Raw genomic sequence first — 23,490 nt, 5'->3', positions numbered from 1 at the left:
GTCCTTGGGCCAGAGTATGCAAAGATTGCAATCTTCAGTACAACCTGGAAATAAACCAGCTTGCAATAAATTCCTCTTTATGATCGGGAGAGGAGATGTTAAGTCCGCCACAGCAGTGATGAGAGAATCGTCATCGAGAGCATTAACAGCCTTGTCATGATTAGGCATAGGAGCAGTGATGACATTAGGAGTCTCCGGAGGCTCGAACTCAATTTCCCCAGCGTCGATCATGTCCTGAATCTTATTCTTCAACAACCAACAATCGTTTGTATCATGCCCGGGGCTATCGGAGTGATATGCACACCTGGCATTGGGATTATAACGAGGCGAAGCAGTGTTGACATTTGCAGGAGGACCTCTGAGAGTGATTAAATTTACCTTCAGCATGCTTTGCAGTGCTTGTGCTAAAGTCATATTGAGCTTGGTAAACTGCCTTCTTGGTCTGTCTTGTCTTTGCTGGAAGTTTTGAGCTGGCGGGGCTGCGATTGTCACTGCTCCAACGGCGTGGTCACCATTTTTCTTACTATGGTTCTTTTGACCATACACAGCATTCGATTCATTCTTCCCATGGTAGGACTTTTTACTGCTTGTAGAAGTAGCCGCCTGTAACTTTCCACTTCGAATGCCGCTCTCCACCCGTTCACCTGTCAGTATAAGTTCAGTGAAACCTGATGAAGAACTCCCCAGTAAGTGGCTGTAGAATGGGCCAGTCAGGGTACCCATGAACAGGTCTACTAATTCTCGGTCCGTCATAGGGGGTTTGACCCTGCCGGCCAAATCTCTCCATTTCTGAGCATACTCTTTGAAGCTTTCTTTAGATCCCATGGCCATATTCTGCAACTGTAGCCGAGTAGGTGCTAATTCAGAATTGTACTGGTACTGCTTATAGAAAGCTGTTGCTAAATCAGTCCAGGTGCGGATGTCAGAGCTCTCGAGCTGATAATACCATTCCAACTGTGTGCCAGACAGGCTCTCTTGGAAGAAATGAATCCACAGCTTCCTATCAGTGGTATGCGGCTGAATCTTTCTCACATAAGCCCTTAGATGCATCTGAGGACAAGACGCACCATCGTACTTAGTGAAAGTTGGGATTTTGAATTTGCGGGGAATGGTCACATCGGAGACCAGACCCAAACTTTCGAAATCCAGACCAGGTGTCTTCTGACCCTCCATGGCTAGCATGCGTTCCTCCAGCAATTTATACTTATCATCCCTTGGAGAGTACTGTTCATTTTCATACTCTTCATCGTCATCCTCAGGGTTAGAGAAATCAGCATTCTCCTCCTCTGAATCATTTTCCGCCCCCTCTTCTGGGCCATTCGGGATTCCAAATTTGATTCCCGTAGCCTGTCCTTTACGCCTTCTGCCCGGGTTAATGAAGCTCACAGCTTTCTTGTCTTTCTTCTTTTCGACCAAAAGAGCCTTCAGTTCCTCCTGCCCCTTGGATAAGCTTAGCATCATCTCCTTGAATTGAGCATTCTGAGTTTGGAGATCTTTGACAGTTTGTTCGAGATCCATTTTTCTGTTTAAGAGGCAGACCGTGAGAATATGGTCCTTTAGAATACCTGTTATGCAATGTTATGTTATGCTATGCAATGTATGAAATGTTTTCAAGGACTTTTGAAATTTAACTTTGCGTAAATCACCAATAAGAGAGAAATGTTTATTGCTAACTTTTTTTTTTGATCAATGTTCATTACAAAAGGAACAATAATAAAATACAATGAAAGCTCAAGTCTCCCAGGGGCGACTTCTTTTTGGGCAAAGATATGCATTGAGTCTTCGTTCCTCATTAAGCTGACTGGTGAGCTCTAGTACTTTCTTCCTTTCTGCATTGAACTGAGCTTCGAAAGTATCTCTCTCCTCCCTCAACTGGGTCCAGGATCTTTTCAATTCCTCAACATCAGTAGGCATATCTGGATAAGGAATGATCTGGGAAGTACCTCCTTCGACCTCTGATTCAACAATCACTGGTCCGACTGCAAGATATGGCATGACAAGTTCACGAGCTCTGGCGCGTACCCATCTGAGATAAGGCTCCATAGGAATAGAATTTTTCTTTCCTAAATTGCTTCTTTTCACCATGCTCCAAGCTCGTACAAACTTTTGACGGAGATTTTGAGGGTCATTGTCATAGTCGAACACTGTACCTTGAACAATCATTTCATGTGGACCATCCCTTCGAGCATACCCAAACTGACGTAGGGCTAAGGCAGGATTATAAGTAATACCTCCTCTTATCCCCATGAGTGGTACATTAGGGAATTCTCCACAACGGTCGATGATGATAACATTTTCTCTGAGGTTAGAACACCACCGGATGTCTGAATGAGAGAGTGCCATTATCCTTTGAGACCATTTCAGATTTTGATCATTCTTCAAGACTGATTGAGGAAGGTGCGAAATAAACCACCTAGACAGTAAAGGTATGCAGCACATGAGAGTCCCTTGCCTTTTCATAGTACGAGTGTGAAGGGAATGCAAGATGTCTCCAAGCAAGGTAGGCACAGGGTTATGAGTGAGGAATATCTTAATAGCATTCACGTCTATGAATTGGTCCGGATTAGGGAATAGCACCAAACCATAGATTAGCAATGCTAGAACGTCTTCAAAAGCATGGACATTCATAACTTTTAGGAATTCTCGGGCCTTACCTACCAGAAATTTGGCAAGTAAGCCCTTAACTCCACTCCTTGTTACCCAGTTGGTCTCAATGTCAGACTTCGTCATGTGTAGAGCTGCGGCAACTTCTTCAGACTTTGGCATCTTTTCCAGACCACTGAAAGGTATTTGATCAAGGATAGGTATCCCAAGCAGCTTGGAAAACTCTTCTAATGTGGGTATCAACTGATAATCTGGGAAAGTGAAGCAATGATGCTTAGGATCGAAGAACTGGAATAGGACTCTCATCATATCTTCCTTGAAACCAGTGGTAACCAAATTGAGGAGATGACCATGTTTCTTGTTGAACTGAGCATGATCGGGGAGTTCTGACACCAAATCCTTGAGTTGAGGAGAGATCGTTACAAGATTGATCCGGATAGTCTTCCTGGAAGCCATAACCTGTTCAACAGAGCAAAGCTAAATTCCTAAGTCCTTGAAATGGTTAGTATGATGCCATGATGTTATGATGTTATGATGTTATGCAAACACAAGCATGTCACACAACAATTATTCCTAGGTTTTAAGGCTTGCATGAGTTCCATAGGTGAATACCCTCCCCACTGAAGTTTGGTTGGTTCAACCTGTCCTAGAATAGTAACCGGGTTCTAGAAGGATCTCCAATCATCGACCTTTCTTTAAGTCCTCTTCAGTGCAACATCAAGTGATTGACCGAAGCTTCCCTAAAGTCCAATCTCAAAGAGTGTAGCATCGAGTATCAACCAACCTCAGTCGGAACCGAAATCAGTTATCTCACTACTTTCTAATGGCTAGGATAAGTCAATTAGGGTTCTAAAGGTCTGGTTAATGCTTTGATGACACCACGCGAATGCCAAATTTCTCCTCAAGTGAACACGAGGAACATCAGGACATCCAAAGTGTCACATTAACCGTAGCTATCATTTTAACCATTCCAGTATACGCCGGATAGTCGCGATGATCTATTGCTACTTACCTAAGGTACACTAGATCCGGGTGTAGGATCTTTCACTCAACAATTCCCTTAAACGAAAGAACAATTAGGAAAACATAAATGATTTTTTTAAGGTGGACCTCTCTTTGTATTCCCTAGCAGAGTCGCCAGTTCTGTCATACGGTGAACTGGACTTTTTGTTTCTTAATCGCGATGTCGCGGTTAGCAAGAGTCGCCACCGACTTTTCTTTTATCCCATAAGGAAAGGTGGAAAAGAACAGGAAAGACCTTAATTTAGATTCTTAGGTTCGGGAGGTACTTTATACAAAGGGAAGGTATTAGCACCCTTTATATCCATGGTTATCCATGGGCTCTTAATTGCTCAATCATTTATGTTTTCTAGTTTGAAAAAGGTGGTTGAGAAATGTGTGAAGGATGTTTTGAAAAGGGAGAATTTAACTTTGTAATGATTCTTGCATGAATGTATACAAAGTGGTTATCTCGTTTAGTGTTTTGAAAGTAGTTTAGAGAAATATAACTCGGCAATGATCCTAGTACGGATGTATGCTAAGTGGTGATTTTCCAAAAGGATGTTTGAAAGGTGTGAGGTGTGAAAAGTATTTTTTAGGTTATGAATGAGCAATTAAGGTTATACCTGTCCGAGGTCTTTCCGGGCATTTCCTATCCTTATGAGGGTAAAACTGTCCTTACTATTGAGAAGTAAGTAGTTTATCCTTTGGATGTTAAAGGGTCATCGTAGGGTCATCGATTGGTCATTGAAGGCAACAGTTGTGAGGATACCTTAGCATTCGAAGGGACTATCATCATTTAACCGTAGGCTACACCGAAGGGTCATCGAGGGACAAAATCGTATTTCCGAAGGCAACATCCGAGGGACCATGATTTATTTTATGATGATTTAATCGAAGGGCCATTGCTAAGTGTATCCCCACATTCGCGGGACATGACCGTATTACGTAATCGTGGGGTAATAAAGAGAGGTCCGGTATGGTTTATTTAAAGTCCATATTTTAAGTTCATTAGGTAATTATGATGATTCCGCATTAAATCGTTACATTAAAATCAATACATTAAGAATCAATACATTAAAATTGGTTAGGCAATCAATATGAATTTTCACGTTAAAGTGAAATAATTTAGAATCCATCTCCATGAAAGTCTTCCACACATAAAGTGGAATACCTAGCTAGCCACTTCCTTGAGAATATGCGAGCTTTAACACAAATTAAACACACGGGTGAGAATACCAAGTTAAAGTGCAATTGAAAATTGCACTACAGAATGAACACAATAGTCACAAGGCCAAATAATGCATGATTACAATAAGACAAACATAAAACGAAACATGAGAACAGCTACTGGTACGTTCGCCTCTGCTTCGCCTAGCGAAGGCTTAGCGAATATTCGCTCCAGGCTCGCTTAGCGATGTGCTAGCGAACGGCCACAAATTTTGAATTTTGGCAATCGTACCGTCTCCGGAACCTTAAATTACAGGCACAGCAGGGATAGCATTCATGATGTTCAAGCATACTTAAATTTGCATGTGAAATCAGGTTACATATCAAAATTTAATCATGATGCATTATGTAGGTAACGGTTATCAATTGGAAGCATATAACAGCGATAATACGCAAACCTGTTTGCAATTGCTATGTTGAACTGATCACTCTAGGTATCGGATTGAGCTGGGCGGTGGTAGCTTCGAGGCGGGTGAGCGGCCTTCAGGGTTTCCGTCGTCCGAATTCTCTGGATCAGCAGGGTTTCTGTGTTTCTCCCTCTGGGTCTGTGTGTTATTTTCGTGGCTGAGGAGCTGGTATTTATAGTAGTAGTGGTGGTGACCTAATGGGCTTAAAATGAGGTCCAAAACTTCAGATTTTCGCAAGCTTCGCTAGGCGAAGGAATTGCTCGCCTAGCGAGCAAGCTAGTTCTGGGCTTTTTCCTGGATCTGATGCTTCGCTGGGCGAGTGTCATGATGAAATGTTCGCTAGGCGAAGGGACTGCTCGCCTAGCGAGCAAGCTATTTTGGGCCGCCTTTGGATTGGGCCTGTTGTGAGCTGGGCTTTTGTCCATTTGATATCAGTGCCTTGCAGAGCAAGTCAGAGGGTCTTGAGGAATACTTTGAAATATCGACGGGCAAATTTTGGGGTATGACAAAGGGCGAGTCCCATAACTTTGGGAAATCTTTTTAATTGTATACGTCTTTAGTTGAGAGATGAGTCACTTGTCAGATGTCTCCCAATTTGCTAGAATGTCAGTTGAGGAACGCCAATCAATCATTCAGTTGGTCATGCTCACTCGCATTTAATGTAAGTAATGATAATATTCCTTTTTGAGACCTTAAACACTAGTGACACATGTCAGAAATGTGCTAAGTTTTTTTTCCAATTTATGGGGCAGTCTAAAGGATCCCTTGTGGTTCCCACTTCCCTATAGAACCTTTCTTCTTCCTTCTCATTTGTTCTATTTTGCTCCTTATTCCTACACACTCACATGAACAACTTAACCCCTCATCTTTCCTACTCTTTTGTTCAAAACATATTTCTACGTATGAATTTACCTTTCTTTACATTCTGTAATAAATAGGGTTTACTGATCAGTCACCATTTTTGTTTAGATTTATCATCATTTGAATGTCAAAAGCATGTGAATTACTATTAGTTTGGTATTAGTTTAGGTCCATTTTAGTAGTTTTATGTGGAGTTTTAATATGTAAAATTTTTATTATTTCTGAGCTATTTTACGCGCTTGAGATAATGTTTCATGTGTTCACAGGTCTGAAGAATCAAGAGAAAATTGATCAGAGAAAAATTACCTCAAGCGCGTAGAATAGCTCAAAAATAATAAATTTTTTACATGTGTGTATTGTTGGTGTAAGCCCTAGAGGTCAATACTTTTGGTACTTGTATCGAGTTATTTATTATTAATAAAAGGCTTTTTCTTTATTACGTTTGTTTAATAAAGTCCCTAGAATAGCTAGTCCGTTTAATGTATCAAGTGCGACTTGATCATGAGATCACATTAAACATAAGGACACTATTCTTAAAGGATCCGTAGTCGAGCTTTATTGTGAAGTGGGATAACATTAAAGCATTAAGACTATTATGTATATAGACTGATGATCACATCTCATGGATCATGGATAAGGAGTTATCAAGTCTTAAACATAGGTATGAATATTAAGAGTAATATTTATACCGAATTGACCCGCTATGAGAATACTATATAGAAAGTTATGCAAAGTGTCATAAGTCATTCTCATGGTGATAATGGTGTATACCACTCTTCGACCTGAAACCACTATGGACCCTAGAAGTAGAGTCGAGTGCTTTATTGCTGATCAAACGTTGTCCGTAACTAGATAACCATAAAGATAGTTGATGGGTACTCCACGAAGCATGATGAGGGACATGAGTGACCTAGATGGAATTTTCCCATCCTGCATAACAGGATAAATGTCTATGGGCCCAATATTGAACTGGACAAGGATGACACGGTCTACACCTTGTGTTCAATATAGACATAAGGGCAAAAGGGTGATTCTACACATAAGTATTATCACAGAAGGATTTGTTAGATCACATGACATTTTCGTGTCTTGGGTAGCAGTCATGTGTTGCTAGATACCGCTCACTGTTTATTATGTTAAATACGTGATTTAATATAATTTCCAATGCCGCGAAAACCTACAGGGTCACACACAAAGGACGAATTGATGGGAGATAGAGTAACTAAGGAACACTGTAAGGTACGAGGCCCTTAAGTGAATTGTAGAACATCGTAAGGTACGGTGTACTTAAGAAGAATACGAAATATGGTAAGGTACCACACGCTTAAGTGAATTTGGCATATTATAAGATATGAGCCAAATACACTTAAGTGGGTTTTTTAGCTTGAAGCCCACACAAGTGGTTCTATAAATAAAACCCTTGTGCAGAAGCATTCATTACGGTTGCATTTTCGTTTTCTTTCTCTCTCTTTCTCTCTCTCTCACTCACTCACTCAAAGCCTTCATTCATAACAGCTAGCACTGAGATTGAAGGAATCCGTTCGTGTGGACTGAGTAGAGACGTTGTCATCGTTCAACATTCGTAATCGCTTCGTAGATCTGCATCAAAGGTTTCAATCGCCACAAGAGATCTGCATCAAAGGTTTCAATCGTCACAAGAGGTAACCTTTCTATCACTGATCATACCCATTCGTAAGGATCACTAAAGGAGAAAATTTTAATTTCCGTTGCGTTTCCTGATCGCACTTCTCCTTCATGTATGGCCACTAATCTACAACTTGTGTCATGTGTGTAACATCAGGAAGACAACAAAAATCAAGCATCTTTCCATACGCATATGAGAATGTCAATACACGTATGGGGGCTCCCAACACATGCACCCAGAGGTAGGCCAGACTCTTATGCGTATGGCTCTAGCTAGGTCATACGCCTTACCCTGGGCCATACGTGTATGAGGTAATGTAAAATTGTGTCATACGCGTATCAAAGAAGTCCATACGCGTATGACACGACCAAGATATGAAAATCCCAAATTTCACCTATTTAGTCAAAAAATGCGAATTTCCAAGGGTTGGACGATTTTTCACTACAAAAACATGTTTTAAAGGCTAGAGAAATCAGATTTTTATGGTAGATCAAGGCTTTCATGAACCCTAAGTCATTGAAGACCTGATTTCATCTCTAGATTTATAATGTTTACATCTTTTATTTTGTTTTTCTTTGATATTATGAGTAGTTAAACCCCCCAATGCTATGGGGTGTCCCTGATTTGGATTTGTTAGATAATTTTGATTTGAACCTTATAATGACAATAATTTAATGATATTTGATTTACTTTCAATTTGTTCTTAATTATTTCTCTTTCAGAAAAATTGAAGTTGATTTTCGGTTAATATTTAGGCTGAATCGCTATTGTTAAGGCGTAATTAAGAGTACTTCTTAGTAGATATCACCTAGGACTATGGAAACCATATTATTCTTGATACAATAATGCTTAATTTCATTTGTAATTCACTATGGACATAAGGATTAATTTGAATGATTAAAGGTTTTCTCACTAAGGAGGAGTAAACACCCTAAAGGACCGGTAGTCAATATGGTTTTCTCACTAAGGAGGAGAAAACACCCTAAAGGACCAGTAGTCAATATTGTAAAATTAAGTTGTTATAAGGTGAGGTTATAACTGTTGAAGAATCTAATCACACACCTTCCCTAGCATGTTCACTCATATTATCTTTAAATCGTTCAACTACTCTATTTACTTTTAATTGCAATTTATTTTCTATTTCCAAAATAACAATTCAAAACCCCCAAGCATTTTGTTTAACTAATTTATAACACAAACTTTGTATCGTCAAGAAGTCCTTGAGATTGATATTTGGGGAATTTCCCTTATTATTACATTTGAAGATTAATGCACTTGCTAATTTACCGATCATTTACAAAGATACATTTGAAATTGGGGCTTAGTATAAGTGTATGGTAGATTTTGAGGGTTTTAGTTGCCCCCTTTAACGATTGCAACAGTGGTGGTGATTTCTTTTTGTCCTACTATTTTCTCAAGAACAAAGAGATAGAGCCTACCCCTCCGTCGTGTCCAAGGATGTCGAAGATATTGGATCTTGTTATACATCGGATAAACATATCGTCCATTTCCGATAATTAGCGGAAGTTTCTTCTTCAGAGGATGAAAACCCGGTTATTTTGGAGACTTGTTCGCCTCCGGAGAGGGCGACCACACCCGTGTCCTCTTATCCTCCTTCTCCATTTAAAAAATCCTCTTCATCAAGGATATGTGTGTTCTTTCCCCCCTTTCCCCCTTTTCTATTGAGGTCATAAGAGTTCTCAATGTAGCGCCTTCCCATTTATTCTCTAATAGTTGGAGTTATATCAGGGCCTTCAAGATGATGTGTGAGGACCTGGTATTTACTCCAACTGTGAGAGTCATTTTCTCTTTTTACACCACCAAGTCGGTGAAGGGTAGATGGGTGTCTTTAAGTGCCAAGTCAGGGAAAGCTCTTTTTGTGTCCCACTCTAATCACTATAAGTATTGGACTGATAAGTTTGCCCGTATGAGGGGGCAAGATGACTTCCTCATCCAATTGCATCTAATTCAAGAGGTGTTTTAAGATGTATTTAAAGAAAAATTCATCATATTTTCAAATCACGTCTTTCACATAAGTTTTCATATAATTAAAATTCTTTTCAAGTGTTTATTCTCAAATATCATTAAAACTTTTTATGCATAATTTCATATACCACTGCAAAGTTTCAACCAAACATTTGAGCCCTTAAGTTTTATACATTGTGAATTGTATATTGAAAGGGAATATCAGTTACTTATTCTTGGAAATTGTCCAAAATAAATTTTATTTAAAAGTATCATATTGTTGTAACTTTATCACCAAATGTGGTGACAAGCAAGTGTAGAAGAAAATGATTTGCTTTCTCTAAGTGTTGTGAAAAAGAAAGTGGCGTGTTTTCTTCTGTATATTCGAATATTGTAAGAGTGGTCTTAGTGTGAGGCTTGTACAAAGATCTAACATAGTAGAAAATCCTTCAAGGTGTGAAGGGACTAGATTTATCCTTGATTATAAGGGGGACTATGATCTATCCTTGTGTCATTTACATTCTTACTCTTTATTTTTTATGCACTTTTATTCAAAGTCTAATAACTTAATTCTAGAAAAATAAAAAAGGAAGAATCTTTTCTTAAAACAAGAAAAATCCATAAAATTTAATTCACCCCTCTCTAAGGTTGCACTCTATAGTTATAAGGGCTACTTTTCACTCAGAAACACTCTATTAGAGTATTAACCTTATATGTTTACCCCCTCCTCATCATACTCGAAGCTTGTTATATCACTACACACTTTTGGTTCCATACCACAACAATACCAATATTTTATTTTGATGATTTACTTTAAGATTGATTTGATGTGAAACATTTTATATTTTGGCATTGTAGGTTATGTTGATGTTTGATGACAATTTTTTTGCCAAATTTGATTTGATATGATACAACGTATATTTGATAATTTACTTGTTCTTTTCACTTATTTTATACTATTACTTTTTTTCTTCTAAACTCACTCTCCACGTTTATGTTTGTTTGGCTTAACGTGTTTGTGAAATTGTAATAAATACAAGTTGCTCAATTTACAATTTCAAGTCCGGAAGAAGTATGATATGATAGTGGCACTTGGAGCTAAGTTATAAAGTCATATATTTTGTTACTTTATTTTATTTAAAATGTCTATTATGTATTTTTTAGAAAGAAAAAAAAAGATTGTCCTATTTTAGTGTTTTAACAACGATCTAATTTAATGATATTTAGTTATGATGTGTAAGTGCAAATGTAGTACCTTGAACCCATTGTGATACTGATTTTATTAAATATTTAAAGTATTTATAGTTCCATTGTGATCCTGATTTTATTAAATATTTAAAGTATTTATAGTTGAGTCTCAGAATGTCTCACATCAGGGTCGGCCCAATCAATTCAGAGGTCATGTTTTAATTTTAAAAATGAGTATATATATATATATATATATATATATATATATATATATATATATATATATATATATATATATATATATAATTTTAATGATTAAAAATGACAAACAAAAGATAAAATTATATATTAACCAAATGAAGTATCAAAAAGTTCAAAGGTATTGTTTAAACTACTAACACCATTTCTTACAACTTAAATTATCTAACTACATAAAAAGAGCCTTCCTACGAACACTTTTTGAAGCAAAATCGTCAACTAATAAGTCTTCATATATTGTCTCTAAAATATCATTTTCAATAGCTATTAATGCTAATCCATTAAGTCTTTCTTGTGACATGGTAGACCGCAAGTAAGTCTTTAACAACTTCAATTTTGAAAAACTTCTTTCTGCAGAAGCAACTGTCACAGGAATAGTCAATAAGATTCTATATCCAATAACTGTATTAGGAAAACAATTCAAGCCTTTTAAAAATAATAATATATCAGTAGGTCTTATGGTTTCTTCAGGCAACATTTCTCTTAGTGACTTCAACTCTGCAAAAAATTCATTCCCATAAATATCAGATTGCTCATTATGTTTCAATGCCTACTCAAAGTTAGTACAACAAGACTTCAAAGTTGCATCATCTAATGATTGTAACTTGTGAGAAGTAAACAAGAAACCAAAAATACTTTCATACTCTTGGTATTGCTCAAACCTCTTATTAAGAGAAACAAAAGCTTGATCAACAAGGTAAAGAAAATAATTAACCCTAATTGATTCTTCTTCTGATATCTCGACTGATGGGATATTTAAATTCTCATCAAATTGCTTTTTTCTTTTAATTATACGCTTTTGAGGAAATATTCGGGCAATATTCAATTCCACCACAATTTCCTTAGCGTTAATCAATACCTTATAAAAACCTGTTTCTCTATATCCCTCAAAATACAAAATCAACCCCTTAATTTTTTGCATAGCAACATCAATAAGCATATCCTTTTCCTGTAAAAGCTTGCTAAAAGAATTAATTGCAGATAATATTTCAAACCAAATAATTATAGCCATCAAAAACTCAAAATCACCAAGCTCATTTGTTGCTAAGGATTTAGCTTCATTTTGTATTTTAGGATCAAGATCATTTTCTGACACTTCAAGCAAAGCTTCTGTAAATTCTAACATTTGAGTGCTTATAGCTTTGACACTTTCTACACGACTCTCCCAACGAGTGGATGACAATGATTTTGGAGTCAACCCTTTTACATTATCTTTCAAAATTTGCCATCTCTTAGTAGAATTGGCAAAAATTGTATAAATGCGTTGAACAACTCCAAAAAAATTCCTAGCTTTAATACAAGAGTTAGCCATACCACACAATGTCAAATTAAGACTATGACAACCACAAGAAGTATAAAAGGCTCTCAGATTTATGTCTAAAAATCTCTTTTGCACACCTTGGTGTTTTCCTTTCATATTTGACCCATTATCATAACCTTGCCCTCGCATGTCAAATAGGTCGAGACCAAGTTCTTTCAATTCATTTTGTAAAACATCAAAAAGCCCCTGACCATTTGTATCATTCACATTCAAAAATCCTAAAAATGATTCCTCAATACTAACAGAAGCTGAAGAAATATCCACATATCTTATTATCAAAGACATCTGCTATTGGTGACTAACATCAGGAGTACAATCAAGTATCACTGAAAAATACTTTGCCTGTTTGATTTTTCTAATGATTTCAATTTTAATCGCAGAACCAAGCAATGAAATCAACTCATTCTGTATGTTATGCCCAAGATAATGAATATGAACTTTTTGAGTTGTAACACGTCTAACATGTTCTTGGATGATTGGGTCAAATTCAACTAACATTTCAATCAAACCCAAAAAGTTTCCATTGCTATCTTCGTACAATTTCTCCTTAGAACCACGAAAGGCTAAATTATGTTTAGCAAGAAATTTCACTATTGAAATAACTCTTTTTAAAACATTTTTCCAGTGATCCTTTTCTTTCTCAATTAATCTTTGAGTTGTTTTATCAATAGTTTGAAATTTTTGCAGCCTTTTGCGATACTCATACCAAGTATTCATATTTTTAACATGTTCCATGCCTAACTCGTGCTCTTTAATTCTTTCACCAACATGTACCCAATCACTATAACCCTCATTTGCTAATTGTCCCATAACAATCCCATTTTTAAAAACTTTACAACAAAAACAAAATACTCTATCAAGCTCTTTCAAATAAACAAGTCAATCTCTATCACACACCTCTCCATTTGCTAAAGCTCTAGTATACAAATTAGCCGTAAAACGTCTATTCAAACTATCTCTAAGACCCTTCACAATAGAATTATCTTTTTTAGGACCTTTCACAACTAATAAATCAATCAATTTAGGTTGAAGACGATCCCAATTTCTTGGATCAAATATATCATAATCAACATTATCATCATCATCATCATCATCATCATCATCGGCATCATCATCATTATTAACTTCATCAACAATTGACACACTATCAAGATTATCATTTTCAATGGGCACACTATTAAGATTATCATTTTCAATGGGCACACTATCAAGATTATCATTTTCAATAGGCACACTATCAAGATTATCATTTTCAATAGGCAAACTATCAATATTATCAACATAACGACTTTCATTTGAAACTTGTGGTTCTTTGATTAAAAATTTATCAAGAGCTCCTACTTGAGATTGAATTAACTCTTCAATTTTTTTTCTTTTTCTTACGTTTATCATTTCCACATTTAAATTATCTATTCTTAGGAGGCATCTTAGGAGGCATAATAAGAAAAACCTGAAATTTCTCACAATGTCTTTTGTGTCCGTCGATGATCTACTAATTATCCTGTTGTGAAATTGTGTTCCTACATCAATAACAAAAAAAAATCAATTACATTAAATAAAAGAAATTATAGATTAATCATCAAAAAATATTAATAATTAAATCATGGAGAAAAGACTTTAATTAATATTCAATTATATTTTATTATGTTGTGTTCTTCTCTAATATAGTATCATAAAAAATTAATAATTATAAATTAAAAGCAAATTATAAATTAATAGTAAGAAATATCAATACTAGTACATACTAATTTTGCTTTGAAAGATTCCAAATTACAATTTGGTCTTATGAGAAAAAGTAGGTATAAAAATCGTCACCAACACCAACATCAGTATTCTTGTTTTGAATTTTGATACTACTGAGTAGTATATACAGTATACTAGTATTCCATTTCATCCTAAAATTTTATTTATTTATATATTATAATTTTATAAAGAACACAAGTTACCCTTATTTCCACCCTAAAATCTAAAATCTAAAATCAATATTGATACAAGAACTAAAATAGGATTTCACCCTAAAATTTAAAATAAATCTAAAATTACTTTTTTTCTACCTTCAAAATCAAATAATCACAATAAAAATAAATGAAAAGTAACTAATTGAATAAACTAACCTGATAAAAGAGATGATTGAAAAGGAAAAATAAGATTTTTTTTTCTGGTTTCAAATAGCTCTAACAGAGAAAGAGAGAAGAGAATAACGTTTGAGAGGAGAGAGAAGTGAGAACGTGTGAGAAAGAAGAAAAAATGTTTGATTTCCAAATATCTTATTTTTCAGCATTTAATATTTTATTTATTATATGTGATACAAAAATATTTTTATTTATTAGTTTTTTTATATTCATTAATAATAGTTAATTTGAGCCTCCATAAAAAGTGAGGCTCTGTGCTACTACACAACTTGCACAAGAAAAGAACCGACCTATCTCACGTATAAGTGGCATGTTACTTGATACTTTGTTTGTAAACATGCTCTAAGCGTGCTAGAAAATAAACAAATCTCTTTGCAACACAATAAGTATAAAGATTGTTGTGAGAAAAATAACTATATTTACATCTCTTTTTAATGATTAAAATCTTTTTTTATCTCTTTGTATGTCGTATATTAGGTTGCGGTTATTTGATTCGAACATATCAACATTCATTGCAAAGCTAATAAGTATATCTACTACCCTTGAGGAACCTAAATTCCACTTTGGATATAGTGATGGCGAAAAATGTAAATCTTTGAAGCAATACATATGCCAGCGAAACTGAGTCACTTGTTTGTAATAGGTCATTTATCTCTGAAACCATAATTATGTAATACCTTAGGTTTATAAATACGAATGCTTCATATATTTTCATTTAAAATATCATGTACAGACATATAATGAAAACTTAAATCCTATATCAATTTGTTGACTTCATATTGTTCATTAAGATATTGAGGTTCAACTTTTAATATTAATTAAGTTTTATAATTCTATTTCTTTTTCCCTGAACCTGTTGTCTAGGAAACTCGATTATGATTGTTGGTGAATAGTTTAAACTTGTGTTTATTTTAAATCTAAATAAAAATAATCGGTTGATAATACAATTTATAATAAGATTATTCTATTTGATCTAAATGGTTTTAAATTTTAATTCAAATATGATTTGTTAGAACCTATAATGGTAGTTGTACGCTTGAAACGATTATGTTTTCTTTTCAATGGTTGTGCAAGAATTAGAGTTCGTCTATGAGAATTATTTGTGTTAGCCCAACACTAAATATATCATTTAGGCTTACACTCAAACATTAATATAATCAACAACAGAATATCTTTTGAAACATGTGATATATCCCATGACAATATCAGTAATCAGTAAATTAAATGTCTCAAATCAATTTTTTTCTTCAAAAACAAAGTTGTTTCTATGAACAACCCCCGATTAAATTTTATTATCATTCTTATTTTTTTACTATTCATATTAAGAGTTTCTTGATAAACAACCAAGGTTCAACAACCTTGTAGTACATTACAATTAAAAAGTTTACAATTAATTTAACCGGACACAATAATCTCTCTCTCTCTCTCTCTCTCTCTCTCTCTCTCTCTCTCTCTCTCTCTCTCTCTCTCTCCTCTCTCTCTCTCTCTCTCTCTCTCTCTCTCCTCTCTCTCTCTCTCTCTCTCTCTCTCTCTCTCTCTCTTCTCTCTCTCTCTCTCTCTCTCTCTCTCTCTCTCTCTCTCTCTCTCTCTCTCCTCTCTCTCTCTCTCTCTCTCTCTCTCTCTCTCTCTCTCTCTCTCTCTCCTCTCTCTCTCTCTCTCTCTCTCTCTCTCTCTCTCTCTCTCTCTCTCTCCTCTCTCTCTCTCTCTCTCTCTCTCTCTCTCTCTCTCTCTCTCTCTCTCTTCTCTCTCTCTCTCTCTCTCTCTCTTCTTCTCTCTCTCTCTCTCTCTCTCTCTCTCTTCTCTCTCTCTCTTCTCTCTCTCTCTCTCCTCTCTCTCCTCTCTCTCTCTCTCTCTCTCTCTCTCTCTCTCTCTCTCTCTCTCTCTCTCTCTCTCTCTCTCTCTCTCTCTCTCTCTCTCTCTCTCTCTCTCTCTCTCTCTCTCTCTCTCTCTCTCTCTCTCTCTCTCTCTCTCTCTCTCTCTCTCTCTCTCTCTCTCTCTCTCCTCACATCTCTTTAGAATTCAAAGGTACAATAATGATATTTTTGGCCTTGAAGCACAAAATAATATTTGATGGAGTATCTTTCATGATTAGAGATCTTCTTAACAAAGTAACTCATCCTCATAAGTACTACACCACTCAACACCACATCTTCATATAAAATTTAAATGTAAAATAAACCTTAAATTGTTTATTTCTAAGAATTTTAAAACTTATGTTAACCTATTGGAATTTATAAGGCTTAAGATGAGATCTTGTTTTATAATAAAGTTTAGAAATCAAACATGCACCGACAACAATGATACAACTACCTCCATTTATAAATAAAGGAGATATATTTCCTTGTATTTGACATCTTGTGTGAAAAAAAACTATTTGTTCTATCTTCTTTGTTGCTTTGATTACTCAACATCCTTCTCACCAACTCTTTAATTTTTCTCAAAAAGCGTGACTCTATTAGTTGGACTTTAAGATGCAATATCTTGGCCTTGACGTTTGAAACACTTAATACTTTTTTAGGAGAAATAACTTGAGAATATATGACAGACATACATTTTTGCTTCAATCATGAGTTCCTTGAATGATAACAAAATATACTTATTTTACTTATCCTTTGAAATTGGAGAATTGAAGAAATGGTACCTTTTCTTGCATGGCTCTTTCAATTGAGTTGTTGATTCCCCTCGATAGCTTGATGTACTAAATCCTTTATCACGTATAGTAATATAACTTCATATGTCACGTTTAGGTCATGGATAAAGTTTTCCATTGTTACTTCATTATCTTTCTCCATATTATATCTCATCTTTGTAACCTCTATCTTCTTGTAGTATTCATCAAGACTCTTGGTACTTTGAATGAGTCTTTATAATTTATTATGCAATTCTTTATGATAATATAAATACACAAATCTTCTCCTCGTGAGTCTTTCTCCATATTATATCTCATCTTTGTAACCTCTATCTTCTTGTAGTATTCATCAAGACTCTTGGTACTTTGAATGAGTCTTTATAATTTATTATGCAATTCTTTATGATAATATAAATACACAAATCTTCTCCTCGTGAGTCTTTTAATCTTCTCCCAAGTATCAATGTTTGATTCTTCATATATGGATTGATCGTGTCATACCCTAAACTTTGTCCCAATAATTTTTCACCATTTTAACTGCATCATCACATGATGACCATTTCATTTGGTCATTAAGTCTTTTTTACATGCATCAGTCAAAAGTCCAAGACATTGTGTACATAGGAGTCAACGTAGGAAAAATCATCATGTATATGGTTAGTTCATACATCCAATTCTAAACTCAATTGTATTTGTATTTCATTATGTGTTCATTCATTAAAGACTTATTGGGTTTCATTTAAAGTTATGCGTTCAATTTTAATGAGGTCACCTAGGTAGCATTCATTAATCCATGCAAACATACTCTCCATAAGTCATGATAATCACTCTTTTAAACTGTTGCATTCATCCATTTTGGTCTTGATGTTAAAACAATTTCAACTTTAATCCATACATTCAAGCATGATAAAGTGAATTACAAGGCTTAAAATTTTAATTCAAAAGGTGATCCATTCTTATTTTCATCTCAAATTTTAAATGTTACAAGTATTCAAACATTACATCAATAAAGAAGTGCAAATTTAACATTTGCATAATTCAATTTACAATGTTTTGTACATTTGGAGGCTATGTCTCTACATCTGAACCAGGTATAAATTGTCCTACTATTTCTTATTCATAGCATACATTCTGTTGACATCAATTAACATACATAGCACGACCAAGAGAGTCATTATGCAACATGTTCATCATAGCACAAAAAAGGCAATGCAGAAGAAATCACTACAACATGTTTGTTAATCAATAAAACCAAACAACACAACGCGACACAACTAAGGATGGTCATTATACAGCAGTACACATGAATTTTGAAGCCATGTCATGATATCATGAAAATGAAGATGAGCATAAGTCAGCAAGGATAATAGACCAATTCACGTTTTCATCAAAGTTTTGTAAAGTCAAATTGTCATATCACTAACTGCAGTAAAAAAGACAAATTAATTGGAATCACCGAGCCACTACATCATTAAAAAAATCAAGTAAAATTCATGAGTAAAGGATATTTACATAGACAACTCACTTTTCTTCCTCCACTCCCACTGAATCCTCACCCTCAATTGCTATAAAAAGTGCTCAAATTTTCACTCAGAGGGGATAAAAAAAACTAATTCAAGAGAACTCTCAGAGACTAAATACCCTCTCAAATATTTCCCTAAGTCCTAAACTAAAAGCTCATTTCATAAGCCATTCGAGCTTCATGGTGAGGTTCTAATTAATGCTTAAGCTAAACCCCTCATGTTATTTCCACTCACAACACACGCAAATAGCAAGCATCACACAACAAGTCAAACTCATAAGAAAAAAAAGGAAGAATGAAGAAGTAGCGGAAAAGAGGGAAAACAAGTTTTACTTGACTTCGTCGGAGACGTCAGCCGTCGCGCCAGAGTAGAAAATCATCACCACAACTCATACTACTTTGTTGACAACTTCATTTTTATTGTCGTTTTCCATGTCGTTATTTTCCTTTTCTACCCAGTGTACATGTACAACCAAAAAACAATAATGAAATGGGTTTTTGGGTTGCAAGGGATTCAGGTTGTATGTTGTAGTATGTTTGGTTTATGTTTGTTGCATGTGTTTGTTGATTTTTGATGTATGTTTGTTTTTGGCTTGAGGTTAAAAGGACCAGGGTTTGAAATTATGAGTTAGGGTTCGTCGTCTGCAATAGACGATTTGTTAGGTTTAGTTTTTTTTTGAAAACATTTGCAAATTTGGGACGAGGAATCATTTTTGAGGTGGGTTCATGTTTGGTTTAGGTTGCTCTGGGTTTTTCTTTGGGGTTATGGGTTGAAGATGAAGAACACTCATCGTCGCCTTGCTAACTGCCACCCTGGATTTGTTTCCGGTGGGCTAGCATGTTAAGTTTTTGTTTGTGGGTCTGAGGTAATGAGATAAGAGGAGAGAGTGAGTGGAGAAGAGAGACAAAGAGGAGATACAAATGACTCTCACTCCCAGGCTTTAGGTTTTTTGTCCATTTGGATGGCTTCTCATGCAAAGCCACATGGCTTCCGCGTGCAGCCTTTTGAGTGGTTGTTTGAAGGGATTTGGTGGGACGTGTTTGGCATGTGCATGCACCTAACGCGTGTGATGTATTGGTCTTTTTTGCCTTTGGATTGATCTATTAGCCCTATTTTCCCTTTTAGGTCGACTCCGGCGACAACCATTTTCTTTTTCTTTTAAGGGTTTTATCAATATTTTTCCTTTTTTTTTTGGAATAACTAAAGTTTAGTGGTGACTCTGTTATTATCTCTAGCGTGTGAGCGCTTGTTGTATTTTTTGCACCGTGATAGATCCCATCATACCAAAGCATATTTTGGAAATTCAAATACTGCAACACACGCTTTTTAAAAATTAGAGTAGGTGTTACAATCAAACATTTGTTCAATTTTTGTTTTCCACTTTAAATGCATATCAAAATAATTCCTTTTGTTCAATTTTTATTTTCCACTTTAAATGCGTCTCCAAATGAATTATGAGAACACAATATGCATACATTAACTTTAAAAAGGAAGATCAAAGAAATATATGTAAGGATTATTGTAAGTGTTTATATTATTAAAAATAAAAAACTTTACTCGCGTTTAGATAGAAGAAATTTTTAAGTTAAATTGGTGCATGCCCTCTTACAAGATTGGATAGTTGAAAGAGAAAAAAATCTAATGAGGGCAAGTAGGATGGCTTTAGCTTAATATGTGACTTCAACTCTTCCTACTTCCAACGTGCAATACTTGTGGATTCCTCAAAGGTTTGTGATAAAATTTAGGTCTCTGTTAGGCACTTCATTTAAGGAAGTAAATATTGTCATTTATATGTGTAAAAAATTTGAAGTTATGACTTTTGTTTGTATAAAATTCTAATAGTTACAAATAAGAAATTTGTGTTACATTTACATGCATCACACCTCACAATCAATGTCTAATTATTTCAAGATGAATACTAAGAAGAATGTGTTGGAACAAGATTGTTCATATCTCTTAGGTTTTGATAATAACAAAGTATTTAAAGAATAAATAGGTATACTATCATATGTTTAAGTGTGCAAGATTACAAGCATAAAATTAATCCTGATTGAAAGAATATATGAAAAAGGAATATTAGTCTAATTACGATTCATCAGAATCTGAATTGGTTTATCAACATCTGAAGGTATTAGACTCCGAAGGTTCAGACTCTGGTCTCATGACCCATCTTCTGATGACATCTCAGATTCTGAAAGGTTGAAGAGCATCTAATTTGTATAATATACCAAAGCAAACTTGTCTTATCAAAGCCTAAGATTTTAGGACAAATTCAATTAAGGTTTAATTTTGCAAGGCTAAAGGAATAATGATGTGATATCTTCAGTGTGTTCTATCTTTTGGTAGATACTTTGTACTTCGAAAGGTGCTATGAAAAATACCATTATTCAGTGGATAAAACTTCAAACCACATGCATTCTCCAACGTCTCTTTTGGCATGCTTATCCACTAAGTTTACTTGTTATGTTTAAACCCTCCAATGACTCTTTCTCTACCTCTATAAAAGGAAGTTGGAGATTCAAAGGAAGGTTACAACATCACAATGCATTTGAAAGATCTTGTGCATAACTCTGAGATGTTATTTCTTGTAACTGTTATTGCCTAAGATTTTAAGGTTTCTTATATTTTTTATCTTAGAAACCTTAAGAGGTTGTAAAACCTTTGAGATTGTTGTACAACTGTTATACTTCTGATTGTGTATCTAAGTATAATGGTTACCATTATCTACTAAATTATTTGTTTAAAGTAGAGGAAGTCTCTTTCCTGCATGCTTGAGCAAGGAAGTCTCTTTCTAGGTTGATTGAGCATAAGTTTCTTATAAGGTTGCTTGAGTAGAAGTCTCTTCCTAGGTTGATTGATCATATAAGTCTCTTGCAAGTATGCTTGAGTAATTTGTAACTTGTTTGGTTATAGTGAAAAGCTTTTGTCGAGGCAAGGGGACTGGAATACTCTCAGTTTAGGAGAGGAGCCAGAATAATCTTTGTGTGTTTCTTGAATTTACTTCTGAACACTTTAACTCCGCTGCAATATTTGTTTATGATATCAGATTTTGAACCTTATTCAGAATCTGAACTTGTTGGTTCATAAGTGAAACGAATTTTCGAGCATACACAATTTAACCCCCCTCTTATGTATTTTTCTCACCTTCAGTTGGCATAAGAGCATAGTTTGTATAAAACACTTAACCGTGTTACATAAAATATCTTGACAAAAATAATTTTTCCATCATGATTGATAGTTCTGAAGTAACTAGCCCTGTTGGAGGATCTCCTTGTGGTAATAACAACCATGTACATCTTGTCAAAATAACTATGCTTCTAGACCACCAACATTCAGTGGTGACTCCACTAAATTTTAATGGTGGAAAAGAAATATATACACTCACATCATTAGTCTGGATGATGAGTTATGAGATATCTTGGAAGATGACAATGACTTTCATGTCAATGTTGTTGGAATGGTTTCTGATGAAAATTGCTCACTATTGATTAGAAAAAGATTTATAGAAAACATCATAGAGTGAGTGTCATTCTTGTTGATGCTTTACCATATTATGAGTATATAAAGATTATTGTTAAGTCTACTGCAAAGATTATCTTTGAATCTCTATGTGCTACCTATGAAGGTAACCAACGGGTTCAAGAAGCTAAAGCTAATATTCTGATTCAACAATATGAGTTATTCAAAATTAAAAATGATGAGAACATTGCATCTATGTTCTCAAGATTTAAAGTTCTTGTGTATGGACTTCAGGTATTGAACAAGAGCCATACGATTGTGGATCATATCAAGAAGATTCTTAGGATTCTTCCTGTCAAATACAGACCCAAAGTGATTGTTATTCAAGAGGCTAAAGATTTAAACTCTTTAAGTCTTGGAGGTCTTCTTGGTAATCTCTAAAGTCATGAAATGGAGTTAAATGGAGATGAGTCTGAAAAGCAGGTTAAAACCGTGACTTTAAAATATATTAGAGGATATGAGAAATCCTCTTAATGACTTCTCGGCAAGTGTACCGATAGTGTCGAAGTAATAAAAAGATTGAATCCACAGGGACTGCCTCTAAGCAAGACAAAATATGTGCAATTTATAAATAAAAAACTAGGAAAACGAGGGGGGGCGAATTTCAGTGAAAAAAGTAAATAAATGAGTAAACAATGTCACGAAAGCGATTAGGTTATGTTGTAGAATCCCATATTCCTCTCTTGTTGATGTTTGGTTCCTATATGAATTATCTAATCATTATAACCTCATAGCGAATTAACAAATCTGTTATAGCCGATCCCTCATGAAATAACTCATTAACCACTACTCTGAGCTTTCTATTCCTATCCTACAATGTAAGCAGGGCTAGGCGATGTATAGAATGTTAACTCTTTATGCCACTACTCGGGGTCTCTTATCCCTATTCAACCAACATAAGTACAACAACTGCCCTAGGTCCAACACATAGACTAATTGTCAATATTCCATATGTGTCCAAAATCAGATTAAAAAAGTATCTCACATAAAAATCATTACGAACAAGAAGAAATTGAATAAGATTATAGATCAATAGGTTCATACAATGATCAAATCAGCATAGAATCCAACAATTAAGAAATTGATTCATCATAACGCAACCTAATAGAATTTAGCTACTCATAGTGTAATTAAAAATACCATAATTAATAAACAAAAATAACATAAGAAGTCCCTTGAAGAGATGACCTTCAATGGCTTTAAATACTC

At 35.0% G+C, this 23,490-nt stretch overlaps 1 protein-coding gene across 1 annotated transcript; it reads right to left on the bottom strand.

Annotated features, from left to right (window-relative positions):
* Positions 1 to 11,353: 11,353 nt before the first annotated feature.
* LOC127084500 (uncharacterized) lies at positions 11,354 to 19,718 on the bottom strand. Its single transcript, XM_051024963.1, has 3 exons — positions 19,095 to 19,718; positions 17,252 to 17,776; positions 11,354 to 13,998 (listed from the first exon to the last, which is right to left on the bottom strand). The coding sequence occupies exon 3, from the start codon at positions 12,761 to 12,763 to the stop codon at positions 11,708 to 11,710; it is 1,056 nt and encodes a 351-aa protein (XP_050880920.1). The 5' UTR covers positions 12,764 to 13,998; positions 17,252 to 17,776; positions 19,095 to 19,718; the 3' UTR covers positions 11,354 to 11,707.
* Between the last annotated feature and the right edge of the window lie 3,772 nt (positions 19,719 to 23,490).

The sequence above is a fragment of the Lathyrus oleraceus genome, chromosome 5, assembly GCF_024323335.1.
Source record: "Lathyrus oleraceus cultivar Zhongwan6 chromosome 5, CAAS_Psat_ZW6_1.0, whole genome shotgun sequence".
NCBI lineage: Eukaryota > Viridiplantae > Streptophyta > Magnoliopsida > Fabales > Fabaceae > Lathyrus > Lathyrus oleraceus.
This window is presented reverse-complemented; position numbering and strand designations above follow the sequence as displayed.